The sequence below is a fragment of the Cyrtonyx montezumae genome, unplaced genomic scaffold (assembly GCF_038088225.1).
Source record: "Cyrtonyx montezumae isolate F1298 unplaced genomic scaffold, pur_monq_1.0 scaffold_36, whole genome shotgun sequence".
In the NCBI taxonomy this organism is placed as follows: domain Eukaryota; kingdom Metazoa; phylum Chordata; class Aves; order Galliformes; family Odontophoridae; genus Cyrtonyx; species Cyrtonyx montezumae.
In genome coordinates, this window is record NW_027072041.1 from 3,419,330 (window position 1) to 3,446,918 (window position 27,589).

General features: G+C 39.0%; 1 protein-coding gene across 1 annotated transcript in view; it reads right to left on the minus strand.

Moving 5' to 3' along the window:
- LOC136054268 (transient receptor potential cation channel subfamily M member 3) overlaps nucleotides 1-27,589 on the minus strand; it is a 412,018-nt gene that overhangs the window by 37,115 nt on the left and 347,314 nt on the right. Inside the window, exons 9-18 of the mRNA XM_065745453.1 lie at nucleotides 26,804-26,876; nucleotides 19,131-19,231; nucleotides 17,403-17,537; nucleotides 15,635-15,685; nucleotides 10,129-10,164; nucleotides 9,853-9,993; nucleotides 8,444-8,473; nucleotides 5,995-6,284; nucleotides 4,999-5,227; nucleotides 2,390-2,557 (exon numbers count right to left, since the gene is read on the minus strand). Of these exons, the coding sequence (XP_065601525.1) occupies nucleotides 2,390-2,557; nucleotides 4,999-5,227; nucleotides 5,995-6,284; nucleotides 8,444-8,473; nucleotides 9,853-9,993; nucleotides 10,129-10,164; nucleotides 15,635-15,685; nucleotides 17,403-17,537; nucleotides 19,131-19,231; nucleotides 26,804-26,876 (1,254 nt within the window). The remainder of the gene's footprint in view (nucleotides 1-2,389; nucleotides 2,558-4,998; nucleotides 5,228-5,994; nucleotides 6,285-8,443; nucleotides 8,474-9,852; nucleotides 9,994-10,128; nucleotides 10,165-15,634; nucleotides 15,686-17,402; nucleotides 17,538-19,130; nucleotides 19,232-26,803; nucleotides 26,877-27,589) is intronic.

Below are 27,589 nucleotides of genomic sequence, written 5' to 3' on the forward strand. Positions count from 1 at the left end.
GCAACATCTCAGACTGGTTTTGCAAGTAGCTGCTATAAGGAAAGCCTGTTGCCTAGCATCTAGGTGTTAAAGAAATGTGTGCCCAGCACTCTCATCTGTTATGAAGCTAAAAGCAGGTGTGAGTAGTGAGTAGATCACAGTGAATAAACTATTCATCTTTACATACTATAGCATAGGTATATCACCTACATATAAGATTCTTTGAGAGTGTAAAATAAACACATACTCTGCACCCATGTGGGGACTTCATCGTTGCTGTTGTCTTTGTGATTGCATTATTCTGTGCAAATGAAGTGTTAATACAGTGAAGAAATAGCCTTACCTCACTTGTACTTCATCTACACTGCACAAATGCAGTCCAGATGAAGCAAACAAATAAAGCTTTAGTAATCCCCTAAAGAATCTAATTGTCAGTCCTGAAAAAAAAGGAAAAAAAAAGGAGAAAAAGATGCACTCTATTTTAAATACAATTGGTCAAAATTAAAGTTACTTATCAAACCAAAAGATCAATCATTAAAACAGATTATCTTATAAATGCTTTGCAATAGGTGTTACAGATCATGTTAATAAACAACCAGTATTATTAGGATGGCCAAAGTGGAACTTCCCAAAGGCACTTCACAAATAGCCTTTGAGATGTGCTTTCATTATGGGAAAAGAGGTCAGTTGGCCAGGCAATTTGATGAAGGTCAAGACAATTCAAGTTTTAATCCAAACTTTTTTCTTATATTTAAAGCATGCCAGTAGGAAAACTCTTCCTGACGTAGTGACTGAAGAGAACTAAGTATCCAAAAACAGAAACACGTGCAAAGGTCTTTTATTGTTTTATATACCCTTCCTCACCACAGGAAGGCACAGATGACATTATATCAAAACCCATATGAAGCAGACTCTGCTACAGATTATATGGGAAGAAACATAAATCAGCAGAAGTGTTCTGAAGATCCTCTTTCTTTACAATGTAAACATAATGGAAGTATTCCTTACATCTACAGAAAAAAGGTGGTCTCTCTGAAACTTCACTATAATGATGCATCAAGTTTGAGAGAGTAGAAGAGCAGAGTCAATGATAGGAAAGAGCAATAGGACTGTCAACACACTGAAAGGGAAAGGGAGGGAAAATCTAAGATTCATTGTGCATCACTTCCCTGTAGCAAGAGTCAGAAGGTAAAAAGGGAAGACAACATTGAAGACAAGAAACCAGGAGCTGGGGTAACTGCAAGGAGATGGAAATGAATTTGTCCCCAAAATCTCCACAGTTTATGAAGTGCTTATTTGATTTGAATAGGCACTTCATGAATGGATCAGAAGCCAGGAGTAGTAAATTGCAATAACAGCTGATGAGTGGAGAACAGCCCATTGTGGCTATTCTGGCTTCTGGTCCTTCCCAACAGCCAGGTTCTTGCCTGCAAACGGGTCCTGTAGGTGGGTCTTGTGGGCTGCTCCTTCAGCTTGCCTGCATATTGTGTCCTGTAGGCAGGCCCTTCTGCCTGCCTGCGGATGGGCTCCTGGGGGCAGCTCCTGCTGTTTGCCTGTGGGAAATAGCCTTTTTTTTTTTTTTAATTAACCAGTAAATTCCTTTTACTTCTATTCCTTTATCCTGACCCCAAAAGACTAGTTTAAAGCCTGACAAAAGACAGCACAATCAAAACTACAGTAAACAAAACCAAACTGAGTTAAGGCAGGTCTGATAACTCCTGGTAGCTGTATAATTTTCACTCCTGATAATTATAACTCCTGATACATGTGAAATTTTTAGAGCTTTAGCTATCTGGTTCTCTTTGTCTTGTAAATTGTTAATCTAAGGTACTCCTGATACAGTCAAGTACCCTTACAAAGTTCTTCTGAGCTACAGAAGCTCCTACCAAGTGTTGAGCTGTTTAGCTACTTGCCAGAGTCTTCAGTTGATTCAAAACTCATGTCTAAATGTATGAGAAGCATTGACTACAAATTCATAAAGAATTCTGAAAAATATCTTCATGACTTTTCTTGCCCTCCTGCAACACTTGCTCTTCAGTTAAGTTAACTAAAAAGAATGAACAAATCTCTGGTTTCCAGGGGCATTTTCATCTGAGAAATAAATATTGTGCAACTTCAATACTAGAGAGGTCTACTCCATCTATCATGGTTGAGTGCTGAAATCTCTTGAATTTATTTCAGACAGTCCAGCACCAAATCAAATTATGAAGATACTACATTACAAAGAGATACTTCAACATCACTGTTTGCTTCTGCAACATCAGGACACAGTGATGTCTGATTGGCACCAAAGAGATGGCAGTGTTAGGAGTGGCCACCTATCGTCTGCCAAACACATTATATGACCTAAAACACCCACAAAATAGCAAAGTGAGAGCAATAAGTCTGGCAATTTGTTGTCTGCTCTTACTGTGAGTTCCATGTCTTCTTCCTCTTTTTCTTTCACTGGCTTTTCTGGTTCCTCTGGCTCCTTCTCCTGAAGATGGATCTCATTTGCCTGGGACATGTAAGGCATATCATCTTTGTTCTTGAACTCCAAGCTGAGGATTGAAGGAGGAAGTAGAATTCCTAGAATTACCTAAAGCAATAATAATAATGACAACAGTAATCATCACAGTAAACAGATTACAATCACGATGGTTACTTAGTGTCAAATGGAACAGCTCCCTCGGGACATCTGAGGAGATGAATATGCTAGTGAATGTGAGTTTCTATGGCAATAGAGCGTTTGTCACTTGGGGTAATGTTTTCAGATCTCTGTAGTGTAACAAAGCATGTAACTTCTATTAACACTGATAAGAGTGCTATGGCCAACTGACTCTCCTGAATATCTTCTTTCTCATCAGATGCGTATTACATACCAGAGTGCATCTGCAAAATGCTATGTAGGGTAAATGATACATGGAACCATGGATAAGTTCAAACCTCAGAATTGCATATTTCTAGGGAATGTCACTGTAAATGGCATGCAAGAATTCTTCATTTCTACAGAGAGGGTTAATGAGACCATGTTTAATGTATGCAGGTAGTGAGGGCATAAATGTGCACAGCCAGTGACAGCAAATGCTGTTGCACTCAGCTATGCAGTCCCCTTAGATTTGACTTCACTGTCCCGGCAGCCCACATTATGCTTACACTAACATCAGATCCTTCTTTTCTGCCTTATCTCTCTTATGCAGAGGAAATGCAGAAGACAGTTTTTCCCTTGTATGGATATATGCAATGAACAACACTTGGCATTAACTCGGTAGATAAAGTGAAGAGATATCATAACAAGAAGAAGTGGACAGTCTGTACTCACAAGCACAACAACTACTGCTTTTGCTGTTATCTCAGGAAAAGCAATTTTATCATATATCTTTCCCTAATTGACAGTGAAACCAGACATCAGCTTGTCAGCAGGTCAATGGTGGTGACTGCACGTGCTCCTCACATTGGCAGGTAGCATGCGTGTCACCACCAACACATGCTGACTGCAGTTAGGAGCCATGAGCATGCAGGCCATACCCTACCCTGGACAAGCTGAGCACTGGGCAACCCATGATACTCCTGCACCTAGCTCCTTGCCAAGCAGGCTCAAGGCAGAGCCAGTTCCTTGGGGTCTGTTCGCTATAGTGATCAGGAAGTATTCAAAAAGCCTCTTCCCTTCCTGATGGCGCTGCTCCTCCCTGTGGAACTCTCAGGAAACAAGGCTCTTGCCTTTTGCCAGTTTAAAAATGAGAAAATTGTTTGTGGGAAATAGTCTGTGATTCATGCTTGCTAATTTATCTCCTTGCTGTGCTGCCTCTTGTTCATGTACCCTGCTTTACCTTTAAACAAGCTCTGCTAATGAGCTCTAGTGAAATAAAACACAGACTGTGAACTGAATAAAGGATCCTTTTGAGGCCCTGCTGTTATGAGAAGCCAAAGGAAGCGTCTGTTACTTTTGGTTATTCACTGGGAGAATAGGGTCTGTTTTATGGCTTAAGCTGAGAGCTGCAAACATGAAAGCTTGCAGCAGAAATGAAGTGCTGCTGGGACCACACCTGCCCAGGTGGACTATTTACAAAGCTGACATGGACCAGAGCAGCAGACCCTGATGAGGGAACAGGGGCTGTCAGGTAAAATAGTAGGGGTGCCTCCTAACATGAGAATATTTTCTGTCTGTAAGCAGAATGACATTTAAGCACAGCTCCTGCGGGAGGGCTGGGAGAATCCTACTAGTCACGCCCATTCATCACTGTTACCGGATTAGACTCAGGATGATAATGATGCATGCACTTAACAGCACTCTCATCATTACTGAACAAACGCACTGAGCTATTACCACTTCTCACACACAAATCACGTGGGAAAGAGAAGCCTTTCCCTGAAAGCTTTTCTCTGTCAGAGGGAGGAGGAGGCAATTCCTGGCTTTGTGCTGACTGATGAGCACAGCAGGTTGGTGAAGGTAAAAAAGGCCAGTTCAGGCTTCTTCTGGACAGAAATTCACTTCATAGAACCCACCTTGCTCTGTTAGCAGTTCTGTGGGTGGAAGTTAAGCTTAAGCAGCTTTAGAAATTGGATTATCCCCTGGATCCCCTCGGGTAGTCCCTCTGGGTCAGTCATCAGGCAGAGCAGCTGGGGACTGCAAGAACATTTGTGCTGCTTGCTCGGGCCTCTTCTGGGGAGAGCTGCTGGATCAGCACCTTTCACTAGCAGTTAATTCACTTTCACATCCTTCTTCTTTATTTATGTTTCAGAAGCTTGGATAACTCCACAACGTATTAACCTGGCTCTGATCTCTTTCTGGTAACTCTGACTTTGGAAGGAGCATTGAGAAATATAATAAAAACCTAAATAATGAACTTTGAGCTTGGTTTAGTGACAAGTTGTCTGCAGAAATGATGAATACAGGGAGAATATATTCTTGTTAATGTCACTAAGAATAAGCACCCCAAAATAATGTTCATCGAGACAGTTATTACTGATGTTCTGCAAGCCCATCATCATCTATTAGAACTCCTCTGGCTGTTAATTCAATTTTAAAACATTGCTGACCTTTAGGCCAGAATTCTTGCGCATCCGGAGACGACCCATCCACATGTCTGTGAGCAGCATTTGGCTACAAGTGTGAGCTATGAAGTCCCTGTGCTTGGCTGCCACTGCGAGCTGCAGGCATGTGGCATTACTCCAGTTCTTCAGCTCGTAGGTCAGCAGTTTCATTGCCAGTTGCTCGTCCTGTTTGTATGACTGGTCCAATAGTTCCACTGCCAATTGGCCAAAGTCCCTGCAAAAGAGGGACATCCGTTCATTCCTGTTAGCTCGTGTGATCTGCTGCAGAAAACACCCTTCAGTATTTGACAGCCTCTGCAAAGGATGCATCATCATCATGCAAACCATGATGATGACTGCACACACATTAATGGCAGGGATATATATAAGTGGCCCAGCTTAGCTGTGCTGAGCACCCACACCTACCAGCTGTCTGCTCCCACCTGCCTGCCCACCTCCCTGACACGTTTTGGTTGAAATCCCTTGGTTATCTGCAGCCTGAACGACTGCTTCTCTGCTGTTAGCTCATGATGCTATGGTCAAACCTCTTGGAAAGAGCAGTAACTTACACCCTTTTCTGTGTTCCCACAATTTTCAATGTCTCAGACTTTTAATATCAGAAAAGATTGCTTTGAAATTTGGTATCTCAGCTGGATTACCTAAACATGAGCTGTTGGTTAATCACTACCTCTCTCTGCATATGATGTTCTAAATTATTTCAACAGTTATTCTGTTTGGGATGAACAGAATGCCTAGTGAGAGAACACATGCAATACAGATATTTCATTGCCTTCTGGACACCTTCTCACTTAAGAAGTTATACTGCTAGCAACACCGCATCTTTTTGCAGACAGATTGTTTGAAAATCAATTAGACTTTCACCAAAGAGACTGCACTTTCCCTATAATTTAGAAGTGAAAGGCTTGATCAGCAGCCTCTCACTTTAGTTTTATTTATTGTATTTTTTTTTCAACTCAAAAGTGTCCATGGAAGAAAATATACCTGGAATTATGGTTCAGCTCTTGGGATATATCATCCACCATGTCATTTTCTGATGCTTCATGGGCCATGGCTTTGCAGAGCTTGCAGGCCACCAGTGCTTTAGCCATAGCCTCCTCTCCATGCTGCCAAAAGAAGAGGGCCATCTTCTGTCGCTTCATAAGCACAGCCCACACCATAAGCTCGTGGAATGGAAAGGGAAAATGATTTATCTCAGGGTCATCCAAATCAATATCAACTTCTTCTTCTCTTTTCTTTGTTGTTTTCCTTCCTCGTCGTAAGGGGACATCATCCTGTGAGAATTGCAGAGAAAGTTTTTTTTTCAGGGCAAGAATTCAATCTATGCACACAGTATTTTGGAGTCAATATAAGAGATGTCAAATATATTACTTGCAGTGCAATCTTTTTTTTTTTTTTTGGATAAAATATTTAACACCATAAAACAATGACTATAGAATGGGTACATGCACAGTAATTAAGAATCCAATAATCCTATACCTAAGCACAGGGAAAAATAACTTTGGACTCTGAATTGCTCTTTCCTCCTGAGAACAAAAAACATAATTGAACAATGCCCAGAGACATTCTGAAATAGCCACTATCAAAATAAAGTTAAGCATTCACTTCAATTACATTATAATGCATCCACCCTGTTCCTCGTATGGACAACACATATCCAAGGGATGTCCTCATCTTCTTAAAACTTCCTACTTATTCCTAGTACTTTCTCACTTCATCTTCTCAGTAAACTCAGTCACCTCACTAAACTCCCATTTTGTACTTCTATTACTTCTATTACCCCTTCCTTCTCCAGTTCTACATTGTTTTCACAACTAGATATTACGCTTTTGTTTCCAGCACATTTTAGCCAAATTCAACCATTCAGTGGATAAAGAATTTGTTGGATGGCTGTAGACAGAAGGTTGTGGCTCTATGCCCAGGCGTAGACTGGTCACAAGTGGTGCTCCCCAATGCTTTGTCTTGGGACTGAAATCTTCAACATCTTTATTAATGACTTGAACAGATTGAGTGTACCCTCAGTAAATTTGCTGGTGACACCAAGCAGAGTGGTGCAGTTGATTCAGCAGAAGGAAGGAATGCCATCCAGAGGAAGCTTGGCAGGTTTGAGAAGTGGTTTCATATTCACCTAATGAGGTTCAAAAAGGCCAAGTGCAGGGTATTGCGCATTGGTTGGGGTATTCCGAGATATGTATGTCTACAGGCTGGCAGAACTCCTTAAGAGCTGCTGTGTGAAGAAGGATTTGAGGGTGATGTGAGCCAGCAGTGTGCACTTGCACCCTGGCAAGCCAATTGCATCCTGGACTGCATCAAAAGATAGGTGGCCAGTAGGGTGATGGCAGTTCATTATCCTCCTCTGCTCTGCCCTTGTGAGGCTCCATCTGGATTACTTCATCCAGGCTTGGAGATCCCGACACTAGAATGATGTGGAGCCCATGGAGGGGGACCAGAGGAGGGCCACAAGGATAATCAGAGACCTTGGAGCACCTCTCTTATCAGAGAAGTTTGAGGAAATAGGGCTTGTTTAGCTTGGAGAAGTGAAACTTCTGGGGAGACCTCACTGCAGACTTCCAGTACTTGAAGGGAGGTTTTAAGCAGGAAGGGAGAGAGATTTTACACTGTACAAAAGCAATAGGACAAGGGAGAATGATTTTGAACTAAAAGAAGGGAAAATTGGGTTAGCAGTTCAGAAGAATTTCATTACTCAGAGAGTGGTGAGGCACTGGCACAGGCTGCCCAGAGAAGTTGTTGATGCCCCATCCCTAGAGGTGTTCAAGGCCAGACTGGATGGTGCCCTGGGTAGCCTGAGCTGGTGGATTGAAGCCCTGCCCATGGCAGGGGTTTGGAAGCAAGTGATCTTTAAGGCACCTTCCAATCTAAGCCATTCTATGACTATGATTTTAGGCAGTTTTTATCAGACAAGCTGACGTACTTCATGCCACACCTGCAGATAGCAAAATGAAAATTGTAGTACAAAATAATCAAACAAATAGCAAAATACCACAATCTATGAACTATCAGGTAGCCATAACTGTCAACAGAACTGATGAAAATTTGGCCTGCGTACAGACTGCTGTCTCATTCAACCATTCTGAAATCCTTTTTAAGCTATGCAGCGATCTGACTAAAACTGGCATAGGCTCACAGATTGTAACAGTTTGTTTAATCTTTACCAGAAGAAATCTGATTCACAGAGGGGGCAGTGCCTTCTTTTCTTCTGTCCACCTTCTCTAGTTCTTTTAAGGAATATTTCTAAATCTGAGGCTTGCATAAGCAAGTAATCCAGATGAAAAACACAACCAGTGTGGCACAAATCTCCCTCACAATTTAAAAACTATTGTGCCTTCATTACAGCGTACCTAAAAATTATCTTGATTTAGTTTAGATTTATAAAAGAAGGAAAATACATTAAGATTTATCACAGGTCACCTACCTCCATTCCCAACAGTTTCAGGGCTTTTGGCTGTATGAAAAAGTTAAAAAAATGTTATTTCTCCCAAAAGGGTGAAGAAAAGTTACAACTGTATCTGTATACATACATACTTGAGTGTGTAACACATAATGTATAATATATAATATACAGTATATAACGCACAGCACATATATATATATTATAGCATAATAAAATGCTCTCAATATAATGAAATATTGTTTAATATACTCCATGCATATAAATAAATAATTACATATATGTGTTTATCTTGAGTTTGACTCTATTTCACCAAAGTGAACAACAAAAAACATACACATGGATTCTAATGTAAATTCCATCAGTCTGGGGGCTGTTCTAGTGAAAAGGAGACAGGAATTACTGCTAAGTCACTGTCACGAGCGAATTTCTCTGGAGAGCTTCAGTATTTTGGTCATTTGCACACCTCTACTGACTGTTATGAAGCTCGTCTATGTGTTGTGCCAGTGTCTGTGAAATAATTTTCTACTGAAATAATTATGTTGATGGAATATGGAAGTCTCTCCCAGCAGCTACAATTACTACCCTTCCTCCCAAAAGTGAAGTATGAAAATGTGAGACAAAAACAAACCACACTCTTCTCATGTGTTTGGCTGCAAGTGTTTCACAGAGCTGTTGTTCTTCATAGTGTCTTAGGACAGTATTTACTGGTGTGTGTTGCTAAATTCTGGACTGAAGCATGACATGAAAATGTGAGGCAAAATTAGGTTAAGAACTGCAAATGTTACTGGCAACAGTTAATTGCACTTTGCTTCAAGTTGAATTGTGTCAGTGGCATTATGGATGACAACAAATACCTTTGATGTTTTAGAAAGATAATGAATTTACTTTGGATTTACACTATTGAAATCTATCAAACAAGAAAATTCAAAAAATGCAGAATGGTATTTTTGCCATGAACCCACTGTCTTGACTGATCTTGACATGCAGGCAGTAAAGCCTGTTTTGAGTAATGTGTTTCTCTGCCCTCATAGCTTCAGGCCACAGTCAAGAGGATAAGTCCTGAGATAGTACATGTATCTATCAAAACACAAGTTTTCTAACTCAGGCGTACTGCAGTACTGAACAAAAAATATCTGAGTCTTTCAAATGCTGTAGATGCAGCATTTGGACAAAGGTAGAAGAGTTCACCTTATACCCTGGTCTCAACAAGGCAGCAGAACACACCAACCCAATTTTTATTTTATTAAACCTGTTAAAAAATCTGACTGATTGCAGTGCATTGCAGTGAAATAAGTAAATAATGAAAATCCATCTGTAGATAGAATAGTGCCTGCATGTGGATATCCTCCTAAGCCTGGAACCAGCCAAGAAACTACAGCAAATGCTATCAATGGGTGCAGTCATACAGATGAGAAAAAATTGCTTCTTACCCTCTTGGGCCCAAATAAATTGTGGTACAGTGTTCTGAATCGCTTTCTGGTGTAATTGCAGCGATATGCTCCTCCCATCAGGTACTCTATCACCAAACCAATATCAATCAGGCTTATTCGATAATCAGGAGGTAAATTTCCCTGCAATGAAAATAAGAAGGATCGGGGGGGAGGAAGAGATGATTATTGTTGTCATTTTTAAATGCACTTTATAATGATGTTAGAATAAAATAGTTAAAAACAGGAATGTATTATTATGCTGGTTAATTAATTCACCTTAAAATAGATCCAACCGAAACCTGGATATTCTCGCTTGGAAAGAAGACATAAGTTAAATAAGAAGGTGAAGAACTTGTAGTAACAGAAGATAGCGTCAGTACACAGTACTCATAGTCTTCAGCTGGGGAAACAAGGAACAAGACTGCAGAACAAAAAGCATGAGGATCAGCGCACTGGAAAGGTCAGGCACAGTTGCTGAACTCTAGTCTTGTCAGACAGCACCTCTGCTGCACCATCTGTGCATCACATCTCTTGTCCTGGCATCTCTTGTCTCTGCTGGCATCTCCTTGCATTTCCTCCTCTGCACTGCTGAGCCACTGTGAAGTGACATCATGTGCTATTGATTGTTCACAAGAAAGCAGCTCTTGCATGTGATCTTCCCATCCTCCATATTTCAGGAAAGAAAAGATGGAGGAGAAGAGACTTGTTATCTACTCTAGAGGAATTACACATTTGTTCTGGGATTTATGTACAAATAGACTAATATCTATGCTTAAATTTCACAGTTATTGCAAGAAAAGCATCTGTATATATGAAAGTAAGTATGAAAATTGGAATAAGCAAAACATTTGTGTTTAATTCCTTAGGGTTTTGGTTGAGAAGAAAAATATATGCCTAGCAATTTTCTTAGATGAGCCCTCCTTGAAATCCCAGGATATTTTATTGGAAACTCCTCCAAGCACAGTAACCTTACTACCTAATTTTCAGCAGTGCATGGGAGATTATATCCTATAAAGAAGAATCATGATTGTGGCAAGGGTCATTAGCAGGATCCTGCAAAATATGTTTATCTGCTTACTCATCAGTTAAATAAAATGTGAATATCCTTGGGCATGCATATCTTTTTTTAAAGGAAAAATAAACTGTAAATGTATCTATATCTTATTGCTCTCACTCTGTGAATTCTCTTGCTTATAATTATCCCTCTTTTTACAGTCAAGCCTGGAAACAACAACACTAAAGGCAAAAGTTGTCACATATACATGGTTTGCTAATCTATGAAAAATACCTCAATAACAGATTGCCTCTTTCTGCTTCTTGGCCTGAGTCTGCTTCTGAATCAAGTGGACATTTCTGTTCTCCAGTAACAGTAAGTCTGACAAGACACCTGGCAGGCAAAATGCTCCTGGGGCTCTCTGGTGGCAGAATAAAACCCTGTCTGCTCTTACGCTTTCCTGTGGAAGCTCTGCAAGGGAAACTTTCATCCAGTTTCAGAAGAAAGCTAACAGGAAGGGAATGCCTCCAGGTAAAATTTCCCTTCTTCTCTAAGTCACTGCTGAATTATTTGGACAACAGTTCATAGTCCAGCAAGCAGTTCCCCATCAGCAAAGAAGCGATGACTTAGAAAACTGTGAATAGGTCACCCAGATCTGCAGATCTCATTAAGGGCTCTGCAGATTTACAATTCTGTCCTATATGTCACTGTGTAAGAAAAATGGCTACAAATTAAAGGTGGAAAGAGAGGTAAGTTATCCTTCTATGAATCGTGAGTGGCAGCTTCGGAAAAATGAGAAAATAACTCTAGTAAAAAAAATTAACTTGTACAGTCAACATTGCAGAAGGACTACAAAATTGTGATTTTTGGATAAAAAAATAGTCATTCCACTTTAACAAAATAATAACATTTTTTGTAACGATAGACAGCACAGATTACAGTTAGCCTGCAGCTGTTAATACGTGATCATCAAAAGAAGGTTAATAATTCACGTGGAACAATTTTATGACTGCCTTGTCTTGTTGGAAATATCTGCATGCCTCCCTGGCTTCTCTGCCGATTTGCTTATTAGATTTAGAATGGAGAGGCACTAATGGAAAGCAGATGGCACATGGCTGTGCAGAAGAGATGGAATGGATGCAAAGATTCTCCTTCCTCATCTACTGCAGCCAGGAAGAGAAAAGCTTATTTCAGTCCCTGCAAGGCACTGGCAGCATGCTGAAAGGCTGAGGATGCAAAGGGAAAGCAGCACTGTGGTGCACTGGCACTGACAATGGGCTGGAATTCAAAGGGATGGAAGATCAAGGAAATGTAGCGGCAAAAGTTGAGCTGCCAACTACATCTAAGTGCTGTCCTTTGGCAACACTTCTCCCCTCTTCCTAATCTTGGCCAGTGTGATGGGGCAAAGAGCTCTATGGTTAGCATATGTGACTAGCTTGTTTGAACACAGCCATTTGTGTTCTCAACAGTTTTATGAAAATTCAAAATAAATAAAAAAATTAAACCCTATTACATTTGTTTGTTTTCTAAGATGTTCTCCAATGTTCAGAATGTTTAAGGCATTTCACCAGAACAAGGCACTGGCAGAAGTGGAAGTAACCAGAGCAGAGCTGTAGTTCTTCAGCTGTAAGACAATAAAACTGAATGTTTTGAAGTTATTAACTCAAAAAACCAACCAAACAAACAAAAAAAAACCCAACCAACCAAACAAAAAAAAAACCCCACCAAACCCACTACATGTATTACTGAGCAATTAAGAAAGCACAATGGGTCTCAGGTTGTATTATGTGCTATAATGTAATGTTCTTAATATAGTTGCTATGATTTCTAAGATTTCACAGAGGGATGTAAATACAGTTTTTTCAGTACAGTAACTTCAAAGAAAGATGAGCCTAAATCTGCTTACTGCAGAATACCTGAAGCACCTTACTACAGAACTCTCATAAAATCACAGCAGAAATACACATTTTATTCAGATATACTTTTAAGTATGGCTCCATGCTAACAAACACAGAATTACTTTTCCAAGATTAAAAAGCCCTAGTAAAGCCAGTTGGACTAGCCTTATTGAATGGGCTGTGCAGGTACCGAAGTGTTTGCTTTACCAGCAAACTCATTGAATGATCCCAGTAATGGTGAGCTGAATGTAAAAAAATCTCAGTGGTGCAAATAGGTCAGAACACTTCCAAGAACAGCAAAAATTTGGAAGGGTTAATTCTTGAACAGCTAGGGTAGTCAGGAAGGACAGAGGAGAAGCTTAGTTTTAGGGATGTGAAAGATTAAATTAACTTTCTAATGCTGAGACAAACTTTTTAGTGCTTATATATTATTCTCCTCCTGGTGAAACTTTAAATTTAAAATATAATTAATAAATCATAATATTTTATTTCAGTTCATGGGCATTTTTATTTTTGGTGGATAAAATCTCCAAATTTGCATTCAGAGGAAATTTCAAAATTCTGTATAACTTCTGCTAGTTCTCTGAAACTGCAGATATTCAGAGGCAGTTCAAATAAATGACTTTGAAAAAAAAGTGTCAACCCACAGTAAGAACAAGATATGTTTATTATGGGCCACTTTTGTATTAGATAAAGAATATATCTATTAATTTCCAATACTCTTTACCTTCCTTCCAGTCAAGGAATGAGTTTTCCTGTTTTAAATCAACCTGTAGAGGGCAACCTCTACTTACAAAATGGATTTCAGGAACCACCAGCGCTTATTTCTCTGAGTACATCGGTTCCCACAGTGAAGAAAACAACCAACCCATAGGTTAAATTCTTTGTCCCTTGCAGATGATGTCACAAAAGTCATGACACAAATGATACGGGCAGCTATCTCCTTGTATATAGTCATGGAACTGTGAGGATCAAAAAGCAAGTTGTACTCAGTTCTCTCCAAAATGGAGAAAAAAAAAAAGTAATTTGCTTTATTATACATTCAAAATGTAAACCCTCTGATTACAGAAAATTCTTTAGAAGTTTTTCTACAGGCCTCTGCAAGTTGCTGCCAAGGTTAGCAGTATTCACAGCAATTTGGATGTGGACATCCAAAGAAGACAGAGTGGTGTGTGTGTGTGCATGTGTGTGTGTTTATATGTATGTGCACAGGTGTGGTTGCAAACAGGATGTGGAAATGTAACTTCTGTTGTGCAACTCAGTGCAATTTCTTTGCAGGACTCAGCAGACAGGGCCGTCATTCAAAGTAAAAAACCTTGCACTAATTTTTATAACAATATAATACAATAGCAGTACCTTAAATAATACTTCTATAATTTTGTAAGCATTCATTTTCTATTTGAAAATTTATTATGACTTAGATGCAAATAACATCTATAGCATACACTTCTGTGTATAGTGCAGATTTTAAAACTGATATGCAAGAGTAACAGGCATGTAGCATGAATGACCTTTAAGCGCTGTCTCAAGGTGACACAGCACACTTCTTGTATTTCTATACTGCGATACTGTAATTAAATCTGACAAATTAGTTAATTGGCTTCAATATATAAATATAATATTAAAAAATTAGCATCAGAAGCTTGGTCTGGTTTTCATGCACAGTGGGTGACTTAACTGACTAAAATAGTGATGCCCATTTAGAAGTTATTTTCAAGAAGGTGTTTTCGTTTAAACTGGTGTCATACTGCTGACAGATTTATAGCTTGGTTGCCTGGTGAGGGATCTGACTGCTCAGGTCTAGGACTCTGGTGAGCTGACACATTTCTCCTAGAGAGCTGCCGATGTCACTGAAAATACTACATGTAAGTGAACAGCAGCACTGCCATGTAACACACCGAAGAAAAACATCAGAACCTCCCTAAATGTCACTACTAATTATTCTGTAGCATTATTTCATAGAAAAATGATTTTACAAGCATTGCCATTCCCCTTCCCTATTTTCTTTGAGTTCTGCTCAGCTGTAAGTGATAGAAGAAATTACCAAAATCTGTACTCTTGCAAAAATTCTCCATTCCTCTTTCTGTCTTCTCTTAAACTATTCTCACTGAAATCTGCTTTCTCAAACATGCTGGGCTTGAGGTTTTTGTTACGTAATAAGTAAGACTGCAATTTGCATGTGCTCACAGAATATTCAGACTGATGAGGTCAGTTGCAGGTCAGTCTCCTTACTTGATCCATATATTGAAAGGATGAGAGATTTTCATTTGTTGCTGATGCTTTCAATACTGTGCAACAAATATCTGAAGATATTTGGAGTCTCCCTGTCACTCTACCTTCCTACGTTTCTGACCTACAGTTCTAATGGCTCTTTATATAATTCAAGATGCTCAAAATTAACTTGATAAGGGGGCAGAGGAGATTTGTGCTATCTCTTTCACTATGCTCTCAGGAAGTTGGCTACATCATACCACACAACACAGAACAAAGAACCATTTCAACAAACTAGGATCCAGCACAAGGGTAACAGCTATTTCACAGACTCAGAAGGTAATTAACAACACAGAGATTAGCACTGATGATAGTTGCAGGTATGGAAGAATACAGATAACAGCATAAATCCACAGGGAATATAATAGCCTACTATTTTGCTAGCAGAAGCACTATAATCCAAGCATCTAAAATCACAGCAAAAGCAAGCCCAATAACTTGCTAATTGTGCACTGTATGGAAAAAGTTAATATTCAGTACATACATACAAACAAGACATTCTGTAACAGCAGGGGAAGGAGAAGGTTCTCGCTGAAAGCTCATGCAATACAGAGATTGTATCTAGCTACAAAAAGCAATCATCACATTATCTCCAACCTACCGTCTACTGGACTCTTACCTTTTTGACATCCCTGACTAGATGATACAGAGTGTTGGATGGTCCATGTCTCTGCAAAGGACAAATACAGAAAAATAAAATAGTTTTGGACTGTCCAAAGGCCATGAACATCTGAATACTAAAAAGGCTGCCTCAGTTTAGTAGTTTAAAAACCAGACAACTGAGAACACTTTGAATATGCTGCAATCAATTTTTAATTGAATTTGAAAAATCAGTTACAAGAGCAGTATTTCACTTGACTTCTTTGTAAGAACACCACAAGAACTGCCATATTGCCTCAAAACTACACTCCTCTGAAGCAGGCTTAGTCTCTTGAACTATGTGTAGAGCTTCTGTGAAGGAGTGGAAGGAAGAACAGTAGGTCAGGCACCAGGCTTCCTGCACTCAGAATCTCCTCTTCCACCACTGGAGGTTCAGTGAGCTCCTGGCCAAGAGCAGGAATGACTCCCACAATTTTAATTGTATATTGTGTGGAGAAATACATTCACTTCGGTTGCATTTTTGACCATTCCTGGTATTTTCAGAGACTCTAATGGGGGGCCTCACTGATCTATTGACAATGATCATAGACGAGTCACTATATAAATTTATTCTAAACAATCTTATTTCAGATGTTGAACTTTCCTCAAATTTACTTATTGTAGAAACACTTTGTTGTAAGAGCTACAGTGTTCATCTTTTACAAGAAGGCACAAAGGCTTTCTATTCTTAGAACATACATGTTAGCTGATTGACAAATTTTAAGATAATTAAAGATTGGATGAGATGATGGGCTGTAAGTTGGCATAGTTCCCTGTTCCTCCACATTTTGCATCAATTTAATGAATTATTCTCAGATTTGATATTTTTGAAAGACTGACTTTTGGTTATCATCAATAAAAAACATTTCTGGTTAACAGCCCATTGTGCAGCTTACAGTGGCAGGGCTTTGAAAAGTACTGGCAAATCAAAATATTTTGAAAAGGCCTATGCACTGTACCACAACCTCCTTCCCATGAGCAGAACTCACAATCCTAAGAATTAGGCAACACTCAAGGAGTTTTTTCCATGTCACTGTGTCAATTTAAACTCTTTGATTTCTCTCAGTAAGCAATTATGATCTGAATGTCAGAAATTGCCCTTGAGTTGAGGTCTCAGAAGCAATTCGAACCTTTTCAGCTTTGTTTTTATCTCAAGAGCAGAGATAAAACTTAGAAATGGGTTTTTAAAAGTCAAAACTAATTTTTGGAACATTCTACAAAGACACAGGGAAGTCCTTTACTGTAAAGGCTCTTGGCCCTCCTGAAATCATCATGTTTATAGGTGAAATGAAATATGAAATGTTTCTGATAAAGTCAGAACATTATCCCAGTAAGTTTGCTTTTGTTTTCTAGTGTCTGAGTTTGATTAACACTGGCATGATTTCTGGAACCACAGGGGGTTATATCCTCTGCAGTCAAGTATCACAGTCATACAGGTCCCAGCTTGCTAACTACTGTCTTCCAGCCAATGCAACCTGCCTAAATCTGAGGTCCACCCTACTGGAATTACAATGACCAGAAAGAAGTCAATATGGTGCGAGGTCTAATTCAAGTTCATGAAGTACATACAACAGATAATGTGGGCAAGAGACACTGAGTTCCATTACGTGAGAGACAAAGCTAAGAGACAACATGGACTTCTCACATGAAGAAAAGTATTCTGCATCAGATGTTGCCTGCCTTGTCATATGAGTGGGAGGTAGAACAATGAATACAGAGAGAGAAAATTTGCCTTATGTTGGCCCTACCGTATTGTACAATTCCTCTAGTCGGGAGATGGTGAGAAAACGATGCATGCTTACTCCATTTTCTATGAGTAATTTCACAAAATCCACTCTGTCCAACACCAGTGCATCCAGCATTGCTTGCTCAAGGGAGCCCACCTGCAAAGCAAGTGATTAATTTAGCCTGTTCCTGGGTACCATAGGCCATATCCTTCTTTTCCTGCCACATGCTCAAGGAAACCCATTTTAGGACTAAGGAACTGAAACATGAGACTGGTGAAGACACCTCCACACTACTCAGTATCTTATTGTCATCCTAATATATTGCTTTCCTGACAAAAGATTGTTTATATTGGGTATATCTGTCATGTATACAAACACTCACTTTAATTCTGTCTTTACTAGCTTTTTCCTCAGTTTGTGATGTTGAAACTCAGATAAACTTTGACACCTAGGAAATGGAAATAGTTTCACAAATAGCGTTTCTTTGAAATTCCCAATGCAAGAGGTCTTAATATGCGTAGCTTCTCCTTTTACATGTCTTTTAGGTTGAGGAGAGATGGAGGGATGAGAACATATTTGTCTTTCAAGCTTCTAGCTTGCAAAACAATTGCAGTTCACAGCATTTATACAATTTTTTTTTTTTTTGCTGTGGTGTAGCAATAAAGGTAAGGTCAGCTTAATAACATTTAAATCTCTCTTCTTTGTTGTGTGGCATGTTTATGCCAAGTATTGTAAACAGGACAAAAGGTCTTATTAACTCCATAACCTTTGAAACAGGACTTTGGGGGGCAGCAAGCTTTAGAAACTATATAACACAGACATTTAAACAGAAGTTGTTTCCTTATTATTTTCTTGTGAGGAAATGCATGTAATGATGCGACTAGAGTGTGAATGTTCATGAGAGTAACAAAATAATTGTCACAGTAAAGAAAATTGTGATCCATCTAAAACTTCCAAATAAAGACGTGGTGGGTTTTAAGGGTGGGGGTAGGGTCTGCCTGGTTTTGATGGGTGACTTTCACCACTGTTGAAACTGCATCGCAAGCTGGTGGTTATGACACTGGATAATAATCCTCACTGCTCCCAGAAGGTTGAATATCCCCTCTTTTTATAGCACTTCTAAAGGAGCTCTACCCATGGTGACCCAGAAGACAGTGCTGGCCCTGGACCTGTCCCCACAGCTGGCAGCTAGAGCATGAGAGAGGGCAGCTGAGATGCAGGCAGGCCAGTGCAGATGGCATAATATCAGCATTGTCTCAGCAGCCACAGATCTCCTGAAGTAACGTCACTGCCCAGCACTCACATTCCAGTGATGGCCTATCACATGCTTGCAGCGTCACTTTGATGCCTGCTCATCATCAGCTTCAGTATTTTTGAGTGAAAGAATATAGGATGAAGAGCAGAAATTTTAATTTACAGCCCGATATTTTAACATGACTGTTAATAGATACTTGCTTTTCTCAGCTAGCAGAATAGTTTCTTGAAAGTATCAATGTGCTGTTTCCCATTCTATTGAGGATGTGGTCTCAGTTCTGAGGCATTGTCAGGCGTCACCATTGCCTTGAATGAGGACATTAAAATGTCTGTAGTTTAGCCTGACTCTTGCTGTGACTGGGAACTTTGTGTTTGACTGGGAACACGACTGAACAAAATTTTAATTGTCTTAAAAGCACTACAATGATAAGAATGAATTGAATGTTATTTAAGATTTAAGGTGTTTTCCGTAGATGCTGCATGTATATACTGTACCGGCCACTGCTGCCCATAAATAAAGATTTGACTGCGAGCGATGTCTACTCTGTTCCAGGCTAAGGCCAGGCTCAGCTGGTCGGGAGCAGATGCGTTAGCTCCTGGGAAGTGTGGGGAGGAGAGGAGGAGACAAAAGAAACAAGACATACTTTAGACACAGTCAACATGCCATCTTGGTAATTTCTCTTAATCAGAAATCTCACAGATGTCCATGTCACTTCTAATCTCATTAAAACAAAGCCAAACCTTCCATTATCTCTGGAATAAAATCCCTATTTGCACACCTAAATCTATGGCTTTTAGATTGTCTCATAAATGTCAATAAGTTCCTCACAATCTCTTTAAGAATTACACTTGTGGTTTAGTGAACTGGTTTTCCTCCCCTTGGATAGGAAGCCAGAGAATAAGCCAGGATGGATACTGACCTGGTATAGCAATATATTAATTGTTTTGTGTTGCTTTTATTTCTACTCTACTAATAGGAATGATGAAGAAAAGAATTCTTAAAGCAGTGTTTCAGTTGGAGTTACATTTTACCACTTTACCTGAAGGTCCTCCTTTCAAATGCCATACTGCTCTTTACATCTGACAGACATGGTCCGAAGGCTTCTAAGAGAAGATTTTCTTTTTTTGACCAGAAAAACACACATACACACACCCACACACGTGTGCAGACATGCACACATACACATACAGCAGTTACAAAAAAGTTAAACTCACACAGGCTGAACCATAAATAAACATGCAATTTATGCACCTCATTTTATGCATCCCTGCCTGTACATGGATAGGAACTCCTCCTCAATTTGTACCTTAGAATCCTGGTGGGATAAATTTCCCTTCACCCAAATCATATTCATGTAAAAAAGCCAAACACACTCAATAGAGCTCTGTCTAGGTATAACATATAACAAATAAATAGGAGTCTATGCAGATGGGCTTGGAGTTCTTTGTGGATGGAGAGCATATTTTCCCTTCAGTTTCAATGGACACTGTGGGACTTTCCTGGCCTGCTGTGCTTTTTTAATGTCTCGCTAAGGATTTCAAGGTTATTAAATGATTTGTAATAGTAAAGCAGTATTTGTGTTTCAGTGTCACAGTGAGAGCTGGCCTGAGTGAACTGATCAACTGAATAAATAAGAGGCCCACCCTTCCATTTTGACTACCTACAGGCTTACAGAGTTTAGATGATAGTATACAGGCCCATTTTTTAAAGGTGCAACACCTCCACCTTTTTCTTGCCTTCATTACATTATGCTGATAAATGGTCCGCATGGAGAGAGGACAAACAAGAGCTTTTCATCACTTCAAAGCAGTTCTGTTCTCATTTCAGTACTATTCAAAATCATGCAGTTTTCCAGCTGAAAGAGGACTGAAATTAGAGGCATAGAAAATATACAGCATTATGTGTCAGCCGCTAAAATCTTCAGTGTAAGATCAGTTCAGCAGATCCTAGGGAAGCTTAGCCTACACTTTAATTTCCTGACTCAGAACTTTTCTGTCAGTTCACTTTGCTAAATACTTTGCAATACTTGAAGGAACTATTTGATACATAGATCATTTGCATGTTATTACAGAAATGTGCTCTGACAGGAAGGCAGGTGATGCAAGAGAAGAAAGATAGATAAAAATGAAGAGAAGAAGAAGAGAGAAGACAGTAAAACACTTTTTCTGTGACTAAGAAGGGACAAGAACATCCTTTGGTATAGACAAAACTTCTTGTTGCTTTATATTATGGCACAGTCAAAATCTCTTATGGGTGACGTCAATGATATCCAAACCATTCTAAGTTTCTTATGCAAGTAACATACAGCATTCAAAAATAAAATATTTGCCCCTGGGAGAGGCAAAGACGCCTCTACAGTTTTACTAAACAAACAAACAAATAAATAAAAGGGGTAAAATAGCCCAATTGGGTATAGTAACATATATTAAGAACAGAGCTCTCTTCAAAGCAAGCAGCAATACCCCTCAAGACATCCTTGGATCTCCACCTGCCTGTCTGCATGCCTGAACAAGAAGGGAGCACCTTGGCAGGGTCTCAGGCATGGTCTCTGAAAAGTAGTGGAAGAGGCACACAGGTAAACCCCAAACTCTGGGGCAGTGATGGTGATTCTACCAACTGGAACTACTTTTGCGCCTAAGATGGGAGAGTTTCACATCCTGACTTTGCTAAACTGACTGCAGATTATGGCCTGGGTAGTCAGGGATCCTTCTGGCTTAGAAACTATTTTGGATCAAAGTGGCTCCTTACAGTGTACCCAGTTCAGCCAAAGCTGAAGCCAAATCACAAAGACTACAGCTGAACCTTGTGATCCTCAGCAGGGAGCCTTCCTCAGCCCCCTAAGCTGAGGAACTTAGCACTCCTGGATTGATTCATGCTCTAGGAAGAAACCAATTATAGGATGTGCACAGGGCTCTCTGGTGCAATTGAAAGCAGAACTGGCATGAGACATGGGGCAGCCATTCACCAGAATTGCTTTTTTAAAATTATTATTTTTTATTTTATTTCATTTTATTTGGAAAATGCTTGTTATTAAAAATTCTGGGAGACTAGAAAGCAAGCAGGTATATGTGTGATCTCAGAGGCAAAACTCTTCTAGGTACCATAGCATGAACACTGAATGAACATGAATGCTGCTTTTGAAACATTGCCTCATTTCAATCATTTTCATGACTGCAGTTGGTAACACAAAGCATGGATTTGAGTAATTAAGAAGAACCCCAAAAGTGATTTTGTGAAGATTCATCTTAGTCATAAGTATCACTACAATACACTCAAATAAAATCCAAAAAATATTTAGGAAATGAAAAAAATCATGTAAATAACATACTGGTTTTATGTATTGCACACAGAGGATCATACTGGAACTGTTTCTTAGGCCGTTAATTATGTTTATTACAGAAATAAGCATTTTCTATCCCCACATTTGTTTATTCCTATCTCATGGAAAAAATATTTGCATAATTTTGCTCTATTATTTTAACTACTGTAGCATATTTATTGCATTACACAATACTTGAGTAAATTCATGACTAATGTTTATGTAATATTTACTCAATTCTGATGTCTGGTTGAGCAAAAGTTATCTTCCTCAAAAGAGTGCTTTAGACAATGGGAGCAACTGTAGAGAAGTCTTCATGTGTTCCCGGAGGTAAAATTCAATTTGAGATACAGTAGATTGATTTGGTCCTATTTTATTTCAATGTAGATTTTGCTGAATACTGTTATATGCTAGAAAATGCAAGGATATTGAGATGTTAAATGAAAACAGAGATGCGTGAAAGGTGTTTCTGCAGGTGTTAACTCTATCCTCTTAGGCAGCCATCCAAGACAGATTGTTCTGATAAAAAGTCCACTCACATCAAATGATCTGCTCCAAATTTTGAACCAAAAAGTCTCTATATGTGAGTGGTAAAGCTTGGGTCTATAAACTTGAATCTGCATCCCAGGTGAGCTAAGATACAGTCCAGAAAATGAGTACTATGCCTTTGCAAGACCAAGATTAATGAAGAAATGTAGAACAATATACAACAGCCAAAATTCACTGTGACCAATGTAAAAGCTCTGATGGATTCTCTAGCTGTAGTCCATGATGCTTAGCTGTCACGAATCTGAAAAGTTGAAATGGCATAAAACTCATCTACATAGGCAGATATGGCTGTTGGAGATTTACTTCTACAAAGCTTTTAACACATCAGTGCCCTCTTTGAATCATCATTTGAAGTAAAGAAATAGACTACAGGATATAGCAATCCAAATTAGCGTTCTGCTCTGCATCTCGGCAGGTCTTAAATTGTCTTCTGATCTTTCTCTTTGGAGAAAGGGCTGCTTTTGCTACAAGCACATTCCTAAAGATTAGCAAATCATTTGGTAATAACAAAGCTGATAGCAAGAATAACTGTGGGAGCACTAACTAGACATTTGGCCTAACTCTGTAACATACTGGATTGAGGTAACTTTAATCCTTCCTTGTCAGTGATTTCACGGTTGACAGACTATCAGAAAATCTTCCAAGACCCCATAATGGCTACTCAGTGAACATGAATCATGACTTATTCACAGTCTTAAGGCATCTGGAGACATCAGCTCTGCATTAGTCTAACAAGACTTATCTCAGAGGGTTACATGAGTATACCACAGAACACCTCTTCTCCAATATTAACAATTGCAATGAGAAGAAGGCTTTTGGAGCACAAGCTGAACTATGAGAGGTATGTTCCAGACATTGGAACAATCTCATGAACTGGAATCTTTGATGCCCTTTCACAACACCGATATTTCAGCACCTCTCCATATGCTGCCTTTAACTTCCCTATCATACACTTTCTGCTTAATTAGCAGGACAAAATCCACTACTGTTTGAGTTCCAACTGCTCAAGAGAGCACAAGAAGCTAAGTTGTATCAATAAATACACATGCTACAAAATCATGCAACCAGAAATCTACTTCCCACATTTTCATGTCTTTCCAAATGAAAAAAAAAAAAATAAATAAAAAAGGAGGAATTCACAAACCATATGCTGTTGTGACATCTATGCAATGTAAATTGATAATCAGTTTGCATGCCATTCTCTGGCTTACTGGAGTGCACTTCCAAGAAAGAGAGATCTGCTGACAAGATTAAACAAGCGACTTACAAAAACAAACAAGGAAATAATCTCTCATATTTGGTTCAGAGTCTGGGGTTTGTGGAGTATCTGGACCAAGAGAATTCCTGCCTTGGCAGTGTGCCTGAGTCAGATTTAAAAAGAATATTTGCTCGTTGTATATTTTATGCTGCAAGCAGGAAATGATATTATGTGCTTCCCAGTTTTGTCCTACTCCTATTCTCTGAACAAATCTCTCACACCAGGGTGGGATCAGGATTTAACTGGTGTATGCCATGAACATAACAGCTAGCAAGAATTGCAAAATCTTCATCAGACTGTGATGAAGAAACAAATAATCACTCTCCAGTTTCATGCTTTCCTCTGCATCCCTTGCACATGGTTCTGAAAAGGTGAAAGAGCTTAATTCCCGAATTTAAACACTCACAAATTTTGAAATAATTCAGGTCCAGTATTCAAGTCTGCTTAACAGTAAATCAATATGCAAATGGCTCAGAACTGCCAACTTGGATGCCTTGATTTGATGAAAACTTCACCTGTCCATTAGCTTGATTTTGTAATCAGAAAGGACATCCTCACCACAAAGCAGAATTTCTTTCTGTTTGAAACACAGCTTTTGTACAAAGACATGGTATACACAGGGACATCTGAATTGCCTAAAGACAAAAGATTTCACCTCTGAACACATTGATTAAGAAGTTTAATGGACTTTCATTCCCTGTGACCAGAAATCTCATGTTAACAAGATGATCAAGTGGAATCTGATAAATATAATCTTCTTTGAGTATCTCCATAATCAGAAAGTGCTGAGGAGCAGGGAAGGGGAGATGAGAATTTTAGTTATACTGACTTTTTCACTACTTACACTACAAGATGCTGCTGCCATCAGAGGATTACAAAATCAAGTCAGGCAAATATCAAAGGAAGTGTCAGCATCACCTATAAATGTCCACGCACCTTCTGAGATAACAGAAGTTCCCTAAAACGTATTGGATTATTATTATGAAGACAGTAGGTGATTTATTTGTTATGTTGGTTTTACCAAGGAAGAGAAAGGACCAGTCACTAGCAAAATAAATGCTACAGATTAGAGAGAATTAGTCACAGACCCAGAATGCAAACTTAATACAGCTGGTTGTGCAAATATTGCCAAAGAATCCCTGCCAGGATTTTCCTTCAGCTTCCTGGAAGACTGCTTTCAAGGTGGTAAAATATTCCCAGGGATCTATGCTGGGATTCAATCATTGAGAATATACCTAGATAAAGTGTAATGACACTTTTACTACAATCTGTATCTGCATGTAATAGGAATCAAGAGCAGTCATTTTACTGACTGATCGCCTTAAGAGCAAATGGCAAAGAAATATACATTACTTTGTGGATAACAAAGAATGTTTAAATTATAGTTAGGGTAAAAATGAAATCTATAATTAAAATACTTCCAGTGATGGATAAGACAGATTTGGAGATGGATACAGGTATTGTCTCTTGCTTTGAATTAATTTGTTTTTCCTTCCTTCACCTCGATTTATATTGCTTATGTGTCAAGACATCCAACATGTCTTGGTTATATAGTTATGTTACCTGCAGGCCAAACAGCTGGTATCTTGATCAAAAAGAACAATGAGGAGAAAGTGATACTATGGAAGCCTAAAGAAATAGAAGCTGCTGCAGCAAAGTCATTCAAGCTTATTTCTGTGGTGGTAGCTATCAGTTTGCAATCATACCTTCAAGGTGGACAGTGCTCATTTACTCTTCCCATTCAGACTTTTGATTTAAATGTTTGAAGTGCAGTTTTACAAATGGGATTAAAAATTGTGTAAAAGGTAAAATAATCTTTCCCCTATCTAGGTGAAAGTTATTCAGGCCTTCTCTCTTCTTTTTACACAACTTTCTACAGCCTTCACAGGAAAAAACTGAGAAGAAAACAGCTCTGGGATGAGCAAGATTAGTTCCCATTACCACATGAAAAGTCAGCATTTCTATTACTTTTTCATTATGACTGAAATTCAAGTCTGACACATGGCAACGTGCATCCTTTTACTCAGGCATGGGGATGTCAGCAGCATGATGAATGCTGCTGAAAGGCCTCAGGAAGCACAACCTTCCCCAGGTACCTTTTGAAGAGCACTCCCTAATGATTCTCAGAATGCTTTTTACTGATGTTTTTAACATCAGTATGGCCTGTGCTACATAACAGAAAACAGCTGACAGACCAAGGTTACTGTGGTGACTGATATTTGTAACGTGGAAATTCCATCTGCATTAATACCATATAAATGGATGGGCATCTCCTCCCTGCTCTAGCTTAGGTGAATAAACCCTTATCAGATAAGTATGTGTGCTTCAGAGCTTTAAAAATCTTACCTTTTTCTGTATTCACACCATGTGATAATTTCATACCATGAAGGGAGCCGAGCTAAATGGCATAAGGTTGCCTGACTAGCCTCTGTGATGAACTGTGATTAGAAAACATTTTAGCGACAGAAGATTCTTTGTAAGACAATGTTTGAAGAGCACAAATGTAACACAGAATGGCTTCGAAAGCCATCTGAGAAGATTAAGAGCAGAACTGCTAACACTCCAATAGCTGAGTTCTCAGCTCTGTCTGTGGAGGCAGAAGGGAATACCAGCATTTCCATACCTTTCTACAGTGTCTAGAGATAACATTTTGCAATAATGGCAGTTTTGTCTTAGGGAGATAACTTCTACCTGTATTTTCCATTAGCCATTGGACAATGTAAACCTGAGAAGCTCTTAGAACAGCTGCTTGTGAGTGCTAATCTTCTAAAGTAACTTGTGAGGGATACCTCTCACATTTCTTGTGACACATCAGCAATTGTGGGTGGTGAAGAAAGATTGAGGAAGGAAAGAGTAGCTATTTAAACATTACTGAGAGATCTAGATTTGTAGAAAGCAGTAGGTACACTTCAATTTCATGGTACAATTTTACCGTCTTGATAGGGTACATGCTGTCAAATAAATGCAGGTTCCAGCACAGTGGAAACAGAGTTAATCCATTTGGATTGTTACAGACTCCTTGTGAAGTGAAACTCCATTACCTTTTAGTAATGCTGTAAGAATAGCTAAATCAATATCCTGGTGTCCTTCTGATCCCATGCGAAATACTGTGATCTGAAATGTTAAAAGACAATACCATTACTGAAAACACGGTAATATTCTTAAGCAGAAATTAAATTGAAGCCACATTATTTGGATCTCAAAATTTCCCTGTGGCTACAAGATCATTATCTTACTCAATCATTTTATGAGAATCTTGTTATATAGGATTAACTCTGTGTGTGTGTGTGTGTGTGTGTGTGTGTGTGTGTGTATGTGTGTGTGTGTGTATGTGTGTGTAAGTGTGAGATAAAATTCAGTGACGATAAAAGTTGTATTAATAATCATATGGAAGAAAAACCCTCTGATACTTACAGGGTGAAATTAGAGATGAAAAAAACATCCCTGAATTAGAGTAACATTACATTTAATGTCCCCATTACTAGAATGAATTAAGTATGTTATATAGACTTTATTTATAGCATATGGCTTGAATAAAAATTCTCAGTAAAAAATCAGCCATCTAGACAACATCACAATTCTGTGTAGCAGAAATTTAGCTATATAATCTGTGCTTCTAACAGGTCCATAAACATCTTTAGGAATATGTACGCAGTGATAGATATAATATATAAGCTTTGAGGCTGTTTGGTAAGATACACAATTCATGAAGAATAAGAATGAACATTGGGGGGCTGTTCTTTCAAGACAATTTAACTTTTGGTTAAGACTGCTCTGAAACGTAAGTGTAAATCCCCTTGCTCTTTTTGTTCCTATGGCAATAGATG